We start from the raw sequence: 22,631 nt of genomic DNA on the forward strand, positions 1-22,631 counted from the left end.
TCATTCAAATCCATAAGCTAGTTTTTGCGTGAAAGCGTAACAAACAAACAAATATACTTACTTTCACCTTTATAATATAGAAAAGATTGAATTAATTTTCTTCATTTTGTATTACAGATAGCTCCGTCAGCAAAAAAATTATGGGGCCTTGAAGGTGGTGGTGTAAAAGATGTAACCGGTGGTAAAGGTCTCACATTACACCATTTACATCATCATGAACAAGTATGGCGTGATCCTACATGGTCCACAGCTGGTGAGTGATTATTTTAAACCACGATTTTTACTAATTTTAGTTTTTTTCTTGATAACAACAAGATGTTGAGAAAAGTAGTAATAAAAGTTCGAAATGGTTTTATTTTTATAAATACTTTCGATTACACCATTATATTCTATAAAGTCATTCAAATGATAAGTTTATTGAAAATAACTACGAAAAAAAACTCAAAGAAATGAAAAGGAAAACATTTCCGATTAAATTCACCATATTTATTCTAAAAGAAAACTCACAAGCCTGTTTGAAAGTGAAAGGTGCAAGTTATTTTTTTCTCTTAAAAATAAACAAAATATTTTTGTGTTTATAAGTTATTAAAAAAAACTTTTTCTAACAGAATAATATTTTTGGATTGAAGTAGAATACAATTTTTTGAAGGTAAAGAGGCAGTATTTGACATATTGCTAAACAGAATAACATCATACGAAGTCAATATAATCATAATAAGACCGAAAGTTCTTTCTTTCCGTATTTGTATATGTATGTACAGAATGTTTCATAAATCTATGGAAAAATATGTATTCAGATATCTACTATTTGCGGTAATTTTTCCTTAAAAATTCTCTTTAATGTGTCTTTAATTAATAACTAATACTACTCTGAACCACTGCTACACGGCTACGTTAAATTAAAGACACGCCTTTTATGACGTAATTTGTTTTTTACTAATAATTTAATGTTTTCTTGCAAAAATATAATAAAAATATGAAAAGCAGAGATTTGACAAAAACCAATGAAATAATTTTTTTAAATGTTTTTCAAAATAATATAATCGAATGAAATCAGTTCTTATCCCTTCTTAAGTTGAATTTTATTAAATGGAGTTTACTAATATCTATTGATTAACATTGGCTACGGGTTATCGAATGATATTCAGTGAACTAACAAATTTATCAATTTTTGACATACCTGTAGCGCCTAAATTGGGGCTCAGATCCAAAATTGGTAAATTACTTTTTCCATCATCTTTATGAACTTATTCTGTAGGCCGACGATCTGCAGTCAATAACAGAACACTGTGTATATAAAACCTGGACTAAATGCAATCAACTTGTTTGTGATATGAATGTTTCTTCTAAGTTTTTCTTTACACCCTGTATGTATGTAATGTTTTTCGTATTTTCTACCTTTTATTATCCTGTTTTGTTCCTTACAATATATAATAAATCAAATAAATAATATTTCGTATTTTCTCTTCCTTATTGAAATATTTTTTAGGTTATTTGATTTTCGTTTTATTTATTAAATATGTAAATACTGTTGTAAGAATAAGATTAACTGTGAGAAAATTTTTGAGAAATAACTTATGTACAGCAGTATTCATAAATCATTGCTACAACAATTGTCAACTAGCGTTTTTAATTCGGATGATGATTATATTTTTTCATTTCAATTTTCACTGTACAGACAGAAAAGTGAAGTTGATTTTTGAAAATATGTTAAACAAAGAAGAAGATTCTTTAAATCATAAATGAATCTTATTTATTTAGTGTTCATAAATAAGGGCTGACTGACCAGCCCTGTCGTAACACTCATCTGACTGACAATCATAACTGTTATTTATATGCAATATACAATCTTAAAAATGGCATCATTGTTGAGTATCGTCTTAGAGATAACATACATAACTCTGTTTTTCAGCCGGAATCTAAATTTTCAGAGAAAAACCCATAGCCTACCCTCCCGTCCAACTTAGATCCATCGGTATTAAATATCACGCCCTTTGGCTTAACCAAGTTCTCATCTGAATCCTTCCTGTAGGGGATCTTTAACGAGAACTTGTTCCCAAAGTTGCACGGTATTTAAACAACTAATTGCATAATTATTTTTGAGTTATTAGCTTGATTTTCTTGAACGTGATTGTCAATATGTATTACAAAGTACAATAAATATTTAAAAGAAATCTAAATATTTTCCAATGATTGTTAATTAATATTGTAAAACATTTTTCTGTTAACACATCGATAGAATACAATATTTTCAAACATCTATAATTCATGGGTTTTCATATAATGTTATGACGTCACATAAACACATATATTATTTATACATGTTTATTATAAAAAATATTATTATGTAGAAATCAAAATCAATGTGTATGCGAGGAAAACAACTATTGTTTTGTACACAATTTTTTTTTTTTCATTTTCTGTTGTATTTTGTAATTTATATTTTTCATACATTTATTTTTAATTGCCCCATAGCTTGACAGTAGTTTTATTCGCACCGTGCGTGAGTTTTCTTGGAGGCGTTTCCATGGTAACGATACACTACTTTAATTATAGAATTGTATAGATGCATATATAATTGTATGGATTGCATTTATGACTTGAAAATTTAATTATTGTCTCACAAATTTAAATAAATAATTATGATAATTTTCATTTAAAAAATAATATTTGTGTAATTTGATTTCTTATTTTCACAATTTTTAATGCATTAAGTTTAATTAATTAGTGTTTTTCCATCAATTTAATTTGACATTTCTTATAGCATTAACATGTAAAGAATTGCAAATTAGTCATAACAGCTTCCTTTATCGCCAAAATGTTTTACTGGAAGCGCTGGCATTGATTTTATTGTCCCTACCATATGACTATGCACACAACGAATACCATGGTACTAATTAGAACTAATTTTGAATGACTATTAAAACATGATATAAACTGATGTATCATAAAATGATGTCGAAAGTTGAAACACAAGTACTATTTATTATTATGACTTAAGAGCTACTTCAAAATGATGATGGCGCTTAATACATTAAAGAACTATCAAATTTAAAATTTTATATTTTTTTCGAACTTGTTCCTCATAAAATAATTACCCAAATGTAATAGAATGTAGAGCATGTATACGAAAATAAATTTTTTTTGGTTAAGTTAAAAAAGACATTCTGTATTTAATTAAAAAAATTGTTCTCTTACGATTATGTTCACTCTTCTGTTAATTTCAAAATTTTTATAATTAAAAAATTAGTAGACAAAAAAAATAAAAATTAAATCAAAAACTCTCATCAAAAATGGACGTGCGAAAACACAATTAAAAACTTGTTACAGAGTCTATTTAACCTCTATCATTTCTTGTACCAAAAAAAAAAGTATATTTTATTTTATGAGTCTATTAAACCATTTAAACATCAGAAAGGTGTATATTGTACGTAACATGGTAACATACGTGTAGCTACTAAAATATACGGAAATTGCAAATTTATAATTAAAAAAAATTAAGCAGAAAAATTGGTGTGACCGCACGCATAACCTCCGTGTACCTAATAAAATTTGTTTCAAATCAAATTTATTTAGATTAGACACGATTCAAATCAATTTTTACCGAAAACGTCGAGGATTAACCTAATTATATCACATTTTTTTGAGTAACGTGTAAAGTAAGTAAGTAAGTAAGTGAAAACAAACAATTGACTCAGTTAATTGTTGAAATACCATGCATAAATAATGTGGATTACTTTATCACATTGCACATACATATACAATTTATATAATACTATACAATTTGCGCCCTCACGGGTAAACAGTGATGTTTACGAAAAATTGTTTCAAACAAAAGTTGTTTATTTTTTGATAAGGAATATTTTCTACATTTAAACTTTTGTTTTATCTCCAACAGCTTACAAGATGGGTCCTACGGACCTATAGGTCAAGAACCAATTGACCTATGTTGCTCATTTCCGAACTCGACCTCACTTTTTACGTCCTGAGTACGCTGTCAGCTTGATATCTTTTTTCGTTTTTGAGTTATCGTTCCCACAGACGGGCGGACAACCGGAAATGGACTAATTAGGTGATTTTATGAACATCTACATCAAAATTTTGTTCGTAGCATCAATATTTTTAAGCGTTACAAACTTGGGACTAAACTTAGTATACCTTGCATATTACATATATGCAAGGTATAAAAAGAAGGTTTATTTTCTTAAAAAATATTAATTAGCATAAAATCCATCAAAAATATGAAATATAATATAAACTAAAAAAAACCTCGTACAAAGCTAGATCCATAAATCTAACGTAATCGAATCGAAATTAAAGTTATAATCCAGTTTTAATCAGCTGAATATTCCATAAATTTTGTACCCATAACCAACTTATGTCTCTGCACTTCAAAGCACAGCTTCTAAATTTATTATAAAAAATATTTTTCTATTCTGAATATATTTGTTTTTAAATTTTACTCTCATGACTTATGTGTAGCTCCTGCTTAAACATGGAAGTAAAATAATAAAAGAATTACAATTTTAAATTATTATTTATGATAGTTTCATTTAAAATATTTTTTTTCATAAATAAATAAAAGAAAAAAACCGTATAATTTATTCAAATTAAAACTAATATTTTTTAATTATAAATAAACACACTATTAAATAAATAGAAAAAAAAAAATGTGTCGTCTAAATGTCGCCACAACATTTCACTATTGTGTCTGTTTCCCTGTATCTACTCTACCGTCGAATATGTCTGTCCGTCCTTCTGTCGTTGTCGTCCCTTTTTTTGTATCGACTAACTACACTCACTATTCTAGCTTTTCGTAAACGTGTAACTTCATCCTATACTGTTTTCATTTTGTTTTATACATTATATATTTATAATTATTTCATGGTTCCGTAATTTATTGTAACTTTTACCTACTTTATTTGATCAGTACACTGTTCGTTTCTAAAGATGCGTTTATACTTATCTAACTATTGTCCTTCTTGTTGGTATCATACGAGGTTAACGAGATATGCAAGGATTGAATAATACTAGGGATTTCAATAAAACTATAAATACATTTTTTGTTTAACAAAGTTTCCAAAAATCGCAAAAAAATTCCTAATCATATAGGTTATCGTTTTCAATTGGATATTTCTATATCCAAAAATCGAATGAGTGTGTTAAAAAACTATCTAAAATATTTAGACGATCTTGTAGTTTATAATAATATCATAAAAATATAAGGTTGTCGATGATATCAAAACAAAATTTTATTTTGATTATAAGTTCATCAGAGACGGCTGTAGTTAGAGTATTGATGATTGAAGAGCGATATCTATATTATCAAATTTATAAGCATCACTTGCACACAATATATTCTAATATTTTTGTAGTTGTGTGGTATTGTAAAGCTAAAAATAACTCATTACTTGACTACAAAGCATGTATTTGGTTTATATGTATGTACCGTGCAATAAACCAAAACTCTTTTGCAATACTGTAGGTTTACAATCACCTTAAACAAGAGAAATAGTATTACTTATTATTGTTGTTCACATTTAATTATGCACACAATATTTACATCATGGTCTGTTTGACTAATTTTGATATATAATATGTTACATTCAATCGTAAACTAATTTGACAAATTCTTGTCTAGTAATCTTAATTAAAGAGAATTGAAAAAAATACACTCGAACCAGGACTCGAACCCGGACTTCTTGGATTCATGTCAAGCGCCCTACCAATTAGGCTATTCGAGTTCTAGGCACGAATGCAATTTTTTCAACTCAATGAATTTTTTTACTTTGTTATCCACTTTATTTATTATTATTACTTATTATTGTTGTTCACATTTAATTATGCACACAATATTTACATCATGGTCTGTTTGACTAATTTTGATATATAATATGTTACATTCAATCGTAAACTAATTTGACAAATTCTTGTCTAGTAATCTTAATTAAAGAGAATTGAAAAAAATACACTCGAACCAGGACTCGAACCCGGACTTCTTGGATTCATGTCAAGCGCCCTACCAATTAGGCTATTCGAGTTCTAGGCACGAATGCAATTTTTTCAACTCAATGAATTTTTAGTCAATACATGTTTGCAAGAGAAATAGTTTTTAGTCAATACATGTTTGCTTAACAATTAAAAATAATAATAAATCTTGTTATATCACTTTTTTATTTCGACATCTTTTTTTAAACGATGCTTCATAATATGACATTGACATAAATGCAGTCGGCGGAAGTTTATAACTGGTTTTTTTGAAATTCAATTTTATTTTATTAATTAATGGTATAGAAAAATTAAATGATATTATTAATTGGCTTGTACTTTATTCAAAAAGTTTCGCATTAATATATAATTTTAATAAAACATGCTTCGATAACCTGAATATGCCTATACACCTGAGGGACTAAAAGGTGATAGCTTTTGCTATTATAGCATTAAAAAATTATTGACAAAAATCTGGGCCGGTAATTTTTCATCGACTAACGAATGCTTTACCACGAAATGATTTACAATTACATCATTCACATATCAATAAAAGGTTAGCAAAATTAGCTTACGGTTTTTGGAATTCTACTCAATTTTAACTTTTTTTTTTAATTGGATGTCATACAACTCTGATTTCTTTGTTTTTGTGGCATGATTACTTAGTAATCCAAAAATTGAAATAGGTTTTGAGATTACGGGTTTTTACTTGATGATGTTCCTTTTTATTTATTATACGTACTATGTATACCGATTGTAAACTATCTAGTTGGCCATATAAAATATATGAAGTAAAGTTTTATGGATATTCTTATGTATAAAACAAAGAGGGAATATGTACTGAGTGCTGTGGTATGAGATTGATATTGTATGTGTACAACTTCAGACCGGCTTTGTTCATGTATACACGTATACAATCTCTCTTTATTTTACGTCCGTAAGAACTCTTCTTACTTCATGTAATATAAATGGCTAAGGATATGGTTTACAAACAGTATGTAGTATTATTCATAATAAACTTAAGAATGTTAAATTATGAATAAAAGTATATATACACATTACTTGAAGTTCCTGAGATGTCCAATGCCCAAATTATTCCTTTAAGTTATAGAGGTTTTGTCTTCTAAGTAACAGAGATTTTTGGCTCTGCGGGGAGGGTAGCAAATTTATAAAGTATAATTTCTATAACTAAATTTATAAAGGTTTTTACTCTATCGATGTTTCAGTTATCGACATTCTACTGTATCTGATAGCATAAAAAAATTCCAAATCAATAAGTTTTGATGTAGTAAAGCCTTTGATTACGATGGTAATATTAGATTCTAGTTCATATGTGTATCCTGTATGTAAACAAATATGTATTATTATTTGTGTATATGATCCAGGAAAAATCACTTTGAAATTGTACCAACTAATCATTAAAATGGAAATATGTTTGTTCCATATGAGAATATCACTGAGAGTTGAACGTCTCTTTACTCTCTACTCTATACTCTATATTCCGTCAGTATTTTATTGGATATGTTCAATTATTGCTTCAGTTCAGTTATTGGTATTTCTAGTTTGGAATTGTAATGAAAATAATAGGATTGCCTGAATTATTATTGCATTTTGTTTTACGTGTAATGTTTTGATAATCATGATCGTAAATGGGAGCTACATGGCATTACATACCACACATTCGGAAATGTATCAAGCGTTATTTTTCAACCAATACTGTTTTAAACATTTTTGTGTTTTGAATTTAATATCATTTGCTCTAATAAAAATTGGGTAACTATTACCTAATCGATCCTTACAGAAACATTAACACTACTAAATCATTCTTAAGTTGTAAATCCAACACAATTTGTTTTTGAACGTAAGGGAAATAATGAGCAACTTATAATTCCATACACTGTCAGTTCATATAAACCAAGGATAGAGATGGAATCTTCGAGCTAGTTTAAATTCTTGAACGATTCAATCAACGATTCAAGGATTTAATTCTTTGCAGGAACCATTAGACGTACTCTTACTGACTGCCTAGTCTCGTCTAGTATTTGCTTCGAGCATGATTTTTATTTCAGGGAGTTATTATATTAACGGCATTCTTCTTTATTAATATAATTGTATCGATGGACATATAAGTCTATGGATTATATATATATGTTTTACAATGAAAATATAATACTATTTTCTAACAAAAGTAATAAGATAATTTACATTTAAAAAATATTATTTATGCAATTTCGTGTCTTTATTTCACAATTTCTAAAAAAATAAGTTTAATTATTAATTTTCAATAATTTTAATTTGTTTTGACACCAGCAAATGTTGAAAATTTGTCAGATCTGACACCAAATATAATGGACTTTTTGTAGTTTGATTTCACGAAGACAAATCACATTCTGTTATCATCCTGTGGTAAATCGAAAATTTTCATTTTTTGAAATTTGAAATGAAAGTAATGCAGATTTCCACTAAACGGACAGTCGAGTTTTTGTTGAAAAACAAAAACGAAACAAAGATGAAACTTTAAAAGCTATTCCATTGCCAGTCTTAAAATATGTGTAAAAAGTTGCTGGTTGTTTTTTTCGAGTTCCTGATTAGGAATTCCGAATCTAGTCCCGATAAAGTTTTCATGATCGGGTCCCGATAAGGTTTTACTGATCGGGTCTTGATAACGTTTTCCTGATCGAGTCCAGGCACATCATCTGCGTTACACACCTTATCTGGGCTAGTCCGGTCCTTCTAAGGATCGCGAAAAAATTTCTAGTCGGATTTCTGTTTTGTTTTTATTTGTTCGTTTAGTGGAAAACCGACATAATGAGATTTATGTTAAAAAAAAATTTGTTGGCGGCCTACCGCAAAACAATTTATTGTCAATCACAAATGTGTATTTGCATCATTTAATTTAGAATTCGTATTTTAAATGTACGTTTATTTACTGTTTAGAATGTAAATAACTCCCCTTTCCGCTGTTTTTTTTTTAACGTACCTGTTCACAGCTCGTGTCAGTATAAAATACTGTCGTATTTTATTTCAAATGGACACATTTTGAGATTCATGATAAAAAGATTTGTACGTTTCATGAGCCTAATAAATTCGCAGATTTCGAAAAATGTTTTGCAATCAATTTAATTTACACAGAAAGTCATAGCTTTTTTCATGGAAAAAAGTTTTTAACCTCATTTAAATTCGATCATTCTTTTGCCCCTTTTTATACCATGTATATATGAAATATACATAGTATATTAAGTTTAGTCCCAAGTTTGTAACGCTTAAAAATAATGATGCTAGGACAAAAATTTTGTCATAGGTGTTCATAAAATCACTTAATTAGTCCATTTCCGGTTGTCCGTCCGTCCGTCCGTCAATGGACACGATAACTCAAAAACGAAAAAAGATATCGAGCTGAAATTTTTACAGCGTACTCAGGACGTAAAAAGTGAGGTCGAGTTCCTAAATGAGCATCATAGGTCAATTGGGTCTTGGGTCCGCAAGACCCATCTTGTAAACCGTTAGAGATAGAACAAAAGTTTAAATGTAAAAAATGTTCCTTATCAAAAATTAAACAACTTTTGTTTGAAACATTTTTTCGTAAACATCATTGTTTACCGTTAGGGCGCCAAGTAGGCGGAAATTTTATGATATGTACTATACTTGATTATCAGTTATGTATGTGTCACATGTTTGTATGTGTTATGTGATAAAGAAATCAACACTGACTATGCATGGTATTTCAACAATTAACTCAGTCAATTGTTTGTTTTCATTTGTTAAGGTATAAAATTGATTAATAAAGTCTTAGGCAGTTTAAAAATTTTTGTTTGCCACTAATCTTCGGAAAAAATATTTACCTTTATTACACAAATTTGATATTGGGGCTTTGCTGAAATTTTTCGGATGAAACTACCCACCAGGAATCATGTTGAAAAAGATGCTTCTATATGTAAAAGTAAGTGTTGTTTCGTTTCACCCAAAAAATTTCAGCATGAGCTTTTGTGGTCTATTTCAATAAATTTCTTTTTTCTGAAATTTTTACTACACTATTTTAAATTTTATTTTTTAAAATCTCTGCTATTTTCCCAACCTGTTTTCAATGTTTTCGCTAAAATTTGTTACCCACTAATTCTTGGTGGTGCCCTAGGCAGCTGTCTACTCAATGAAACCGATCCTCCAAACAGATTAAACGTACGATTTTGTAAACGAAGACAGCGAATTATTTATTCTTTCATATATACAGATGTGTTTATGTTGTATAACTTGGCACACATTTGACAAGTTTTTTTGTTTTCAACTTACTCCCAGATGGGACTAAAATATATTGAATAGTAATATTTTTGTTGTTGTTTTGGATAATTCAGTTATCCCATTCAGTATCAATTTGTTTTTGTTTTTATTACAAAGTTATTTGAACGACGCCATCAGATTGGTACAAATGACGCTATTGAGGTCGTTTCCCGGGCAACAGACGCCGGCCAGCCGGTACACAGAATGTATGTGTTTTTCTAGTTGTGCAAGCAAGGCAGGCAAGCAGCAGGATGTGTTGTTTGTAGAGAGTGCTTCTCTAGGCACACAGAATCATATCAGTCAGCGTTGGTGTATGTTATGTTATGTTATGTTGATTGTAGCCAGCCCGGCGTCTCTAGTTGCTATGGTTACAGTCTGTTTGAGCACAACGGCGCGGCGCACCTAACATTAACACTTGAATTGAAACACGGCTAACGATAAAGGGTAACTTTATATGATTATGGTAGAGTAACGCTTAGTTTTGAATTTGTTATTGTCGATAGTAAAGCCGATGATAACGTTCGTAGTCGAGAGTGAGTAGTTCCTAGCGTATGTATGTTGTTTGCTAGAGATAAAATCGAATTATGATAACGAATATAATGGCTAGATGCTAATAACGAACTTAATTCACCTCCTTGACTTGCGATCATCAGTGAATTATCTTTGAATCATGTCACTCAATTTTAAATATTCCTATATAAAATAGTTTTTCAGGAAAATTGGCAAAATTCTATTTAAATTTGATTTTCGAAAAGCCACACTTAATTCCGTAACTGCTAGATTGTTTTGAGTATATCGACAGTACCTAAATAAAGACAATTGGAACTCGGCAAGCATTAATTTTAAGGTACGAGAAACTTTGTCAATTTTCTTGCAAGTGACTTGGAACTTTTTTCATTTCCCGAGTTTTTTATAGTACTTAAAAAAGTGTACAATACAAAGAACGTCAAATTTTTCAATTATTTGACGTTAAATACTCCGAATTTCAATCGCCAATAACTCGGAAAGTATTAACTTTTCGAAATATGTTTCAATGAAAATGACGAAATATGATTCCCGTTGTCATTTTCAGCATAAATTTTTCCACCCTCGAGAAGGGGTGTCTCCCATCCCCTGGGAAAGATCGAACAAAGTTTTGTTTTTAACTTCTTTATGTTTTAACAATGCAGTCGATCAGTTTTTATAAAGATTCTTTAACTGGCCCTGGATCCGAGATATAAGTCTTACGTCTATTATTTGTCGAAAAAAATTTTACCATAGCTTTAGCACAGGAAAAAAATTTGTTCTTTCTATTTTTTTTGGTAATTTAATTTGTAAAAGACCCAAAATTTTAAGTTACTCTTATTTGAAGCGCCGGTGTTGATGAATTGATGTAATTTTAGACATTTAAAGTATTTTCGTATTTACTTTATGTCGGTTTGTGTATATGTAATAAAAGTTCCAACTAAAAGATAAGAACGTACCGTACCGACTACATAGTAGTCGATACCTACCTCTCTAGTCTCTGTATAGTGTGTGTATATACCTGCTCGATCGTCATCTCTGAAGTATGATGATCATTTTCAGCTTCAGTTGAACCTTTACTAGATGAAAATCTAATTTCATACACTGATTGAAGAAAGATTTACACACGTACCACGTACCCGATAATAATTATTTGTATATAAATGAGAACTAAACTGAAAGTGTGACAGAGATGGCTTATGCTTATGTTGTGTCACCGTCGTCTTTTTCATCTTAATAGAAAATATTTTCCATTTAATGTGTTTCACATCCAAATTTATTAAAAAACTTTTTATTTTGATAATATTTATTCACAAGTCTTTTCACACTACATGTGTTCTGTGATAGTAAAATTTATGTGGGTTTTTATTACATTAACCTATCTATTGATAATAGTAACTTCTCTTCGTATCCATATGATTGACATCATTAGGTGAAAATGTGATTTTAACACTTTTTCGTGGTGTTAATCAAAGCATGAAAGAACAAGACTATAGTTCTCTTAATCTTGACGTTTGAATCTTGGTAATGGTCTTGCAAAAATAATCTCAATCTTGATCTTCAATCGAGTTTGTGATCTTGCATCAATCTTTTAAGTTTCTATTCAGTCTTATTGTATTATTTAAGAATATTTTTTAAATTTATTCTTAACATATATTATGTATGTGTTTGTTTATTATACCAAACTATATACTATATCCACTGAGGACGTGTGAAGAAAGACACTCTTATTACTTTGTGTGTAATCGTGGCTTTCTTTATTTACATGACGTAAAAAAAAAACGATTGCGTAATCAACACTGTGTACACAATTAACTAAGTCAATTGCTTGTGTGCATTTGTTGTTACTTAAAATGAGGAAGAAAAATTTAATCAGGTATAATAAAAATGCACATTGAAAAATTCTCCTGGGGATTCAATAATTATTTTCAACAATATGTTTGGTAAAAGTATTGTTAGTAGTCTTGTCCTGCTCGAAAGAGTCTTGGTCTTCCAGTGTTGGGTCTTCTTAGTCTTGATCTTAATTTATATAAATAGGTCTTGATGTTGGTCTGGTAGAAGTGGTACTATATTGATCATGTTCTTGAAAAATTCCTAGACTAAAACTGCATGGGCTAGTACTTTGGGGCGCATTTCTGGAATGGCGTTTCAATAGCATTTCAATAAAAAAATGTATATTTCGTGAATTAATTCCAAAAAATATTATTGGACACATCATTTTATTATTTAAAAATAAGTAAATCGATAAACAATTCTTCGAATCAAAATTATCCACCTTCGTGATTTGATGCAATATGCATATAATCTCTGATAAAAAAATATCACAGAAGAATTAAAGTTGGATGTTAACGATTAGAAAACTACTTTCACATACCAAAGTAAATGTTAACATTAACTTCAGAAACAAACATCAAAGTTTTTTTTTTTAACTTTGAAAGAATTGTAATTGACATTAACTGACAAAAACAAATTAAACATAAACTCTTAAAATTGATAAAAGTATCAAAAGAACTGTAGTTTTACCAACAAACTCATCACACTCACATACATTTTGTTTTTAATTTCATTTCACTATCAAAATTGTAATCTTTGGTTAAATAATAGGCTTACAGCTAACTTATATAATAATCATATAAAATAAATGACTTAGTGAGTCATCACTCAATCAATAAACACATACATATCAAGACTTAATTTTAATATTCATCAACTTGAATGTACCTGTTCTGTTAAGCTAGCCAAAGCATTAATTATGTAGTTTTTATACCCTATATATATGAATATATATCAAGGTATACTAATTTTAGTCCCCAGTTTGTTCCGCTTAAAAATATTGATGATACGAACAATGTTTTGGTATAAGTGTTCATAAAATCACCTAATTAGTCTATTTCCGGTTGTCCGTCCGTCTGTCCGTTATTACGATAATCATTATAACCTAAAATAAATTACCATGCAATAACTAACGTTTTTCACAAGATCATTGATCATGTGATTACTTTTTTTTTTATTTTAATTGTACCAATTATGTAAATTATGCATAATTATTTCTCGATTAATTAGAGAAGGAACTAATTTGTGACATCTTGGTTTATGTTTTTTATTTTTGTTATACAATCATTAAGAAACAATTAGCTAATCTGTCTTGGTGGAAAATCAATTTTATCCTACTTTTATTTATTTTAAAATGTGACATTTCTTAACCTGTCCGCACTCGCATCTTGTGATCTTTTCTCCAGAACTGTTTTTTAAGGAAAATGTGTTATTTTTTCAATCTCGCTAAGCTAACGCAGCTCCTGCGCTACGAATTTTTTAATGTTTTAAATTGGTTAACGAGGTATATGACGGTCGTGAATACACATACAACTCACAAGCGTATATCTATCTACAATTTAATGTGAAAATTTGATGTATTGTTTTATGTGATAAATGAAATTTGATCATTTGATGACATTATCTGATATATAATTAATGCTGACAAGTTTAGATTATCCAAAAATCCAATTATAATTTCATATTAAAAATTTGTTATTGTGACTAACACAAATATACAATACATTTATCACACACAAACTTGAAATTAGTTGCCTGAAACTAACTAGATTACATTTACTGTATTACATTTTTATTACTAACATGAATGTATTTTTAAGGGTTTTGTATTTCAAAACACTTTAAAGTCGAATCATATTTTCATACCTTCGTGGAGACAGTAATTTATATGAAAAGTTGAATATCACAAATCATTTATATCTGGTGATATTTTGACCACTTTGGTTGCAAGTTGGCTTTATATAGAAAAAAGTATTTAGGAAATGCTGATTCAAAATTTCGCCTTGAAAAGAATAGGCATGCTCCATAAAAATAAAATTTCATAAAAATAGTAAAAAACAAGTGAAAACTTCATATATACATAGTATAAATATAAAAATGCATGTTCTATCCCGTGATATCAAAAATACGGTTCATTAAAGCTATTTCACAAACTTCTATGTACCAAAATTCATATTTTAAGACTGTTATGTACAAATTTTAAACATTCTTTGATTTTCGTGAAACTATATAATTTTTTTAACGAATACTCTTAAATGTTCATGGTGGAAAAAGTGATTTCTTGAAAGAAAAGCGGTTTTCCGCTATGAATGATTAGAGTTACAATTGAATTTCAAGCACTGCGATTATTCCCTTTCCTCTATCGAATTGAAATTTGGATATGTTATAGGTATTATATTCTAGTTGCCCTAGGTTTAGTTTTCAAAAGTCCTCTTAACAAATTGAATTCTTAACGATATCTATAGGTTGATGAAGTGTTTCAATCAACAATACAAATTTCAACTATGTCAAAAATAATTTCTATATTTATCAACACACATAGTTTCTCAAATTATTTGAGTAATTTAATGATTTTTCTTTGAAATTGTTGAAAATTCTTGTTAACCTGTAGGAGGTATTTATTAATTGGTTATGAAATATAACTTAATTAGGATAAAGTTCATAAGAGCTATGCTTTATGTAAATTATTATACAAGTTGGTCCAAGTTATGACAGTAGTACTTCATAAAGTAGAAAATAAGTTTTAAATCAATTGTCAATTTTTTAATAGACTTATAAGGCCAGAAAGAAGATTTTTGTGAATATTGCCAAAATGCCTGTTTAGAAAAATTATAGCTTTGACTGTACGAGCCAAGGATCCGTCATGATTTTAAGCTTATACTGATAAATTACGAAAACCATAATGGGAGATACCAGGTGTATCACTTAAGAAACCTTTTTTGGCTATATTCTCAATAATACCTTTTTTACCATGTATATATGAAATATATCATGGTATATTCCGTTCCAAATTTTAAACGCTTAAAAATATTGATGCTACGAACAAAATTTAGGTAAAGGTGTTCATAAAATCACCTTAAGAATCCATTTCCGGTTGTCCGTTTGTGATCACGATTACTCAAAAATGAAAAAGGATATCAAGCTGAATTTATAGCTCGGATGTAAAAAGTGATGTTAAATTCGTAAAGCAGCAAAATAGGTCTTGGGGCCTTGGATCCGTAAGACCTATCTTGATGTAGTATGTATTATATACACGACTGTGACTTAGAGTGACTATCGTTCTTTACTTACATGACGATAAAAAAACAATTGCGTAATCAGCACTGTCTATACATGATAGTCCCACAATCAACTTAGTCAATTGTTTGTTTTCACTTAATTTTTTTTCGACACCTTGTTTGTGAAATAACCCGATTAATAATAGACGCTTTCCCGACGCTTTTCTATTTAATAACGTCCTGCTGTTAGAACTTGGACCACTCTGTGTATCCTTTTTATGTTCTACGTAAATTAACGTTGCGTCGGTACGTAGCTGAATTTACTTAAACGTTACATAACTAGATATAGAACAGGAATAAGATTGTTAATTAACAAGGGTTTATGTTCCATTTTAATTTAAGTTGTACAATATTTCAAATCATAAATGAAATAAATACCAAATAGATGGTATGTATATGTTACAACTTACAAGTTTCAACACGTCTGCATTTGTATGTTTTAAATTAAAATTTTATTATTCGATAGTCTCATCACTCACTCTAGTCAAATCAGCAATTTTTTTTTTTTTAAATTTATTATATAATTTTTTTCTTAATATTTCCCCATAAATTTATTTAGCTTTTAAAAACTAAATAAATTTCAAAAGAAAGTGTGAAATGTCTAGATATATTCTTCTCAAAGTAAATAAACAAATGTTGGATTCATATTTCAAAACTTTTCAAATTTATCATAGTTTTTTTTTAAATATAAAATTGATAATAATAATAATTATAATAATAATGGGGTTTAACCTCCGTTTCTCTGACATATACGCCTATAACAGAGGCTACCCACTTCATTATTTGTTTTATTTAATTACAAACATATTTACAATCATATTTTGATGTGGGTGGAGTCGGTTTCTTCGTTCTTATCCAAGCGACGACAATGTGATCAATTTACACTGCCGCTGCCTGGATTCGAACCCGCAACCTAAGTCTAAATGGACAAACTGTCAAGGCAAACGCCTTAGACCGCTCGGCCATTTAGGCTCTTAAAATTAATATAAGGCTAATAAAATTGATTACAAATTATCGTATTACTCGTTTGCTTGAGTTAAATAATGCTTAGACTCTCGAAAAAAATAGAACAATTTCTCCTTTTCGAGGTATGATGACAAATTTACAACCCTTAATTAAGGAAGCATTCGTCGTGATGAAATTTTTTCACGACGAATTCTTCCTTACATACTTCATTCATCAGATCTGTATCGCTCGATTGGTTGAATTTATTTCGAATACGATTTCAATTATATTTTCTGTGGTACCTACCCCTAAGTTTTTTCTTGTCGTACGTATCTCTATGCCATTTAGATCGCACCAATTAAAAAAATCTGTATGTTCTCGTCATATGTAATGTTATCGTAATAACGCATAATGTTTTAACTTGTGCGATTTTATATCATAGAGTATACCTATCTGCTATATAGCTATATACCTACTGCATATACAATATACATGCATTCATTTTCATATACACCTCTATGCACATCTAAATATAATTATTTATGTGACATGAAGTGTATTGCACTCACTGTATTATACCCAGGTGTCTCAAAAATGACGCGCCAATTATTCACATCATCTATAAATATAAAATCGCATTTGTTCCATTCTGAAACCTACGTCACCTGGGTCTTGTAAACCGTTTGAGACAGACCAAAAGTTTAAATATAAGAAATATTCCTTATAAAAAAATAAACATCTTTTGTTTGAAATTGTTTTTTTGTAAACCTCACATTTTACCCGTGAGAGCGAAAATTATATAGTACGTTTATATGTTAAATATCATTTATGTTGACTATATAAGAATGGCTATCTTTCTTTGCTTACATGACGTGAAAAAACAAACGATTGCGTAATCAATACTGTCTTTACATGGTATTTCAACAATTAACTCAGCCGGTTGTTTGTTTTCACTTGTTTTATTTTAATTTAAAAAAAATTTTGAAATGGTAGAATTACAGCAATTGGATAAATTTTGGAACACTCAATAACTATACAATAGTGTACAATATATACTATATTGGTTGCATTCATTATATTATAATCTATCCAGTATAGTCAGCCATGTGTTGTGATTTTATTATTTGGAATTTGTGGTTGTAAATTTATTTGTTTATATCACCAATAAATTCAAATTCTACTAACTAAATACTGTCTAACTAAAGGGGGCACTCTGGTCTAGAAGCCTAAATTGTAGGCCATTTTTCAATCTAAGATTTAAAAAAAATGAAAAACATTTTTGTAGCCATAATATTTTTTGAAAAAAATTAAAAATCCTTAGAATTACAGGCTACGAAAAAAGCACGACACTCTGGTTGATACTATTTCAGCCCTTGTAGTGATCCGAAAAAATTTGAAAAATTCTTAATTAGTAAAAATGTCGCTATCATATTGGAGCCAAAAAAAATTAATTTTAAAATTCACGAAATGGCGTCAAAATGAAAAGAAAATTTTTTTTACTGCTTTTTTGAGCTTTTTAAAGTTTTTCAAAGAATCAAAATTAAAATTTTATAAAATCCAAGGTTCAAATTGATAGAAAGACAAAGTATTCGGTCGAGTAGAACTTGATATATCATGTCAACCACCTCGAAAAATGTAATTTCAAGAAAAAAAAATGCGTTTTGTCGATGTACTTGCTCTAGACTTAATAGGCATTGGCAGATTTAGGAGTTCTTACATCATCTCACTGATTTGATGAATAATATACATACATACCATGTGTGTTTGTACCATCTAGGCATATGCATATCTGTAGTATGACAGAATACATCCGTTTAGTAATGCATCTAAGCGAGAGGTATTATATACATGTATTGTAAGACTACAGATACGATACGACAGATCTTCTGTTGTGTGAATGCAGAGAATGAGAATTTTGTTGCATACAAATATTATTAATTGATTTGAAAACTCCCACTCTCCAAGCGTCTTCCAACTAATTTTCAATACATGTATATAATACCTCTCGCTTAGATGCAATACTAAACGGATGTATTCTGTCATACTACAGATATGTATATGCTTAGATGGTACAAACACACATGGTATAGCACTGAACACATACAAAGTACCACCGTGTGTATGCGATCATATCATTTACCATTACTATTATTTGTTGGTATTCAGTATCAGGATCTTTCCAATACTGAGACCTCATTCCTATACTAACACTGTGTTATATGTAATATTATCCATGGAAGTTCCATGATGTTATCTAATAAATTGAATGTAAAATATCCCTATAATTATAGCATTTGATCCCCACATTTTATTCAATCTGATGCGATGCACTTATTCAATGCCGATACTGATTTATTGTAGTTTCAATGATTTTATATTGGAAACATTCCAATTTCAGTTTTTTACCCTACCTTAACTTTTTCTTTTAGGAAAATAACTTTTTATGATAAAATTTTCATAGCGATAAGTAGCTTTTTATACCCTATATTTAAAATATATCAAGGTATATTAAATTTAGTCCCAAGTTTGTAATGCTTAGAAATATTAATGCTACAATTCATTTTTGGTATAGTTATCCATAAATTTACTTAATTAATCCATTTCCGTGTGCCCGTTTGATAATCAGTTCGATACAACAAAACGAAGTGAATTGAGCTGAAATTTTATAGGACGTAAAAAGTGAATTTAGATTTTGTAAATGAGCAATATAGGTTAATTGAATCTTGGGGCCGTAAGACCCATCTTATGAACCGTAAGAGATAGAACAAAAGTTTAAATATAAAAAATTTGAAAAGCGAAATGAAAAATTTGAAAAGCGAAATGAAAAATTCTAGAAAAATTTTCTATAAACGAATAAAATTTTCTATAAATCAACTCAATCAATTGTTTATTTTCACTTGTTATATTCTAATTTTTATTTTTGTTTGTTACAGGTAAGAACATTTTTTATACCTAAAGTAATTTATTTTTCCTGAATAATGTGAGGTAATTGTATTTATTTTATTAATTTTTAAAATAATGACTGGATTTAAAATCTCAAGAATCTGGCTTTAAAATCTTTTTCTCTTGATATATTTGATCAAACATCGTATTGGAATACATCATTATATGTATAATAGAGTTGACGACGGATGTAAATGTTGTCAAACCGGTCGATTGTCGATGTGGTGCTGATGATGGTCGGTTCATAAATTTATTTTTATTTTTGTTATTCAATAATAATGCACCCATACAAGTTGAAAAGTAATATTAATAAATACACCACTGCACTGCAATTGATTGATTGATTGTCGACGAACTTGAATTCAAACAATACCAACATCAACATTATGGCTTTATTTAAAATTGGAAATTGTTGATGATTTTTAAACATTTATTTAGTAACTTGTGTTACAATTATTGATTTAACGTAATTTTCCAATATATCTTTAAATATTATACAGTTTGGCAACCATCTTGTTAGGGATTTATAATATATGAAGTAAGAGGAGTTCTTATGGGCGTTCTTATATATAAAATAAAGAAAAAGAGACAGGTATGTAGTGTGTGTGATGCGTGGAATAATACCATTTGCTGTGTATACGTCCAGTTGTTACAACACTGCTTGGTTATAATAAAAATTCCTTCAATGTGTTCTCTTTCTTTGTTTTATACATAGGAACGTCCATAAGAACTCTTCATTCTTCATATTATAAATGCCTAACGGTCAGCCCATGAAAATAATTGAGGAGCTGATTAATGAAATTATCAGCCAATTTAACCTAACCTAAAGGGATGGTTGCCAAACTGTAATAATAATGAAGCCAAAATAAAATAATAAGCCAAACATTTCCGGTGAGGTAATATTAACATGATAGCATGTGCTTTTATAAAGGTATAACAATAGCAAAATAAAATTTATTCTGACTTCATAAATTCGTTTTTAACAGTAAATAAAGGTTGTCTGTAGACTGTGTAGACTCTGAATTATTTGAAGGATAAAACACACTAATACAATTAATCACGTGACTGGACAAACAAGGAACCATAATCTAAAACCGATTTAATATTTTTATAGAATTTTATGAGAAAATCTTACGTAGACATATTTATTAGTTCAGTTGATTAAGCAATCAATAAATAATAACGAAAATATAAAATAGAAAGATGTCTGACTCGTTTCAACGGAAATCCTTTCAATAATGAACTTTTAAATAATGTATCGATAAACTGAAAGTATATATCTTGTGTTGATGTATTTTTTTTACGACCAATAAGAGATTTTATTGTTATTATTTTAGTAAAACCAGCAAGAGATCATTCTCATTCGAGGAATATTATTTTATTTTGATTATTCGTTTTAAAATCATCAAATGTATTTTTGAAATGTACGAAAAGGAGTCTGTTGCAAAACTAACTCAAATATAACTGTTCAATACCGAGGAAAAGGTTCATTGATTCGGAAAAACTTTAATCATATTAGCAACGAAAGATTTAAACGAAGTTTTAATGGTGGTTTTAAGTGGTGGCTTTTCTTTTTACGAATTGTGTTGTCAATAAGATTCTTTTGTATCACGAAAACTAAAAACTTGACGTAGTCTCAAACACGATTAAAACTTAAATTACTTTGTTTTCTTCGACAATTGTAAACTTTCAATAGGATGATTCCTGTGGTGATTGACACTACATTTGATCCAAAATGTGTTTAATGTTACGTCATATCATGAATACTATTGATTCTGAATTTGGCCTTCTGTAGTAACAAATGTGCCCATAAAACTATAATTCAAAGTTACATTAATTCTCTCTAACTTGTGAAATTGACGATTCCAAATTTTAGCGTATAAAAAGAGAACAGAGAATTAATAAAATAATCTTGTTTCACACTTGATTAATATTTCTCAATGTTTTTTATACCGGAAAATATAGAACATGGAAATTATATTAGGTATTTTCATTCCATACTCAATAATAATATGAACAAACATAAACTACACATTTCCACATAACACACAAAAAGATAATGGAAATCGAGAAAATGTAGTGTGAGAAAAATATGTACCTCACATATATATGCACAAACAAATAATAAACAAAATTTTCCCGCATTTTAATTAATTATTTATGTAAATAAATTTAAGAATAGTTTTTCATCCCAAAATATAAAGGACACCTTTTCCGCTACCAGTGAAATAAGCGCATTATTTTTGTACACACTTACTCGAAAATATTGAACATTAATATGATCCATTTTACTAAGTTAAGGTTCAAACTTAACTTTTAATCTTAAAATATCATTGTGGTTAATCACATTACTCTCGTAATCTTTCGACAGTGTATACTATGTGCGTCAAAACACACGCATTTGCTACTACAATACCATAAATAAGTTCGATATTTGCAGACCTCACTGGGTTTGTATAACTTTAAGATTTGTGTCGATAGAAGAGAATTGAAATTCAATAACTATTGTAACCTGTGGGCTAGTAACACCTGAATGTCGTCAGTTATCAAAAAAAAAACCGACATTCACATATGTTTTAAAACCAAAACCACACTTTTCCAGATGATTTCAATCCCACGCCTGACACTGTGGGTCTCAATCCTCTCCTCTCTGCCAGTTGATGGGTCTGGGTCTTAACGAGCTCGCAAGAATCTGAGACCAGGGTGGCTTTGTAGACTAATTCAGAACCGCACTTTTTCGGATAATTTTCAATCCTCTTAGTTGTATTGGAGGTATAGCGACGTAAAACCCGTACAACTTCAGCAGAGTACAGTGACCTTCCAGTTTCACCGGGAGGATTGGTTGTTCTATGTAGAAAAGTGTGG

The 22,631-nt window shown here is 29.2% G+C and overlaps 1 protein-coding gene across 4 annotated transcripts in view; it reads left to right on the forward strand.

Annotated features, from left to right (window-relative positions):
* Window positions 1-22,631, forward strand: part of LOC123294168 (pumilio homolog 2-like) — a 396,258-nt gene that overhangs the window by 94,663 nt on the left and 278,964 nt on the right. For all 4 annotated transcript variants that reach the window (XM_044875274.1, XM_044875272.1, XM_044875271.1 and 1 more), the window contains one exon: window positions 118-253. In XM_044875274.1, the coding sequence (XP_044731209.1) occupies window positions 118-253 (136 nt within the window). The remainder of the gene's footprint in view (window positions 1-117; window positions 254-22,631) is intronic.

Source organism: Chrysoperla carnea, chromosome 2 (assembly GCF_905475395.1).
Source record: "Chrysoperla carnea chromosome 2, inChrCarn1.1, whole genome shotgun sequence".
Taxonomy (NCBI): domain Eukaryota; kingdom Metazoa; phylum Arthropoda; class Insecta; order Neuroptera; family Chrysopidae; genus Chrysoperla; species Chrysoperla carnea.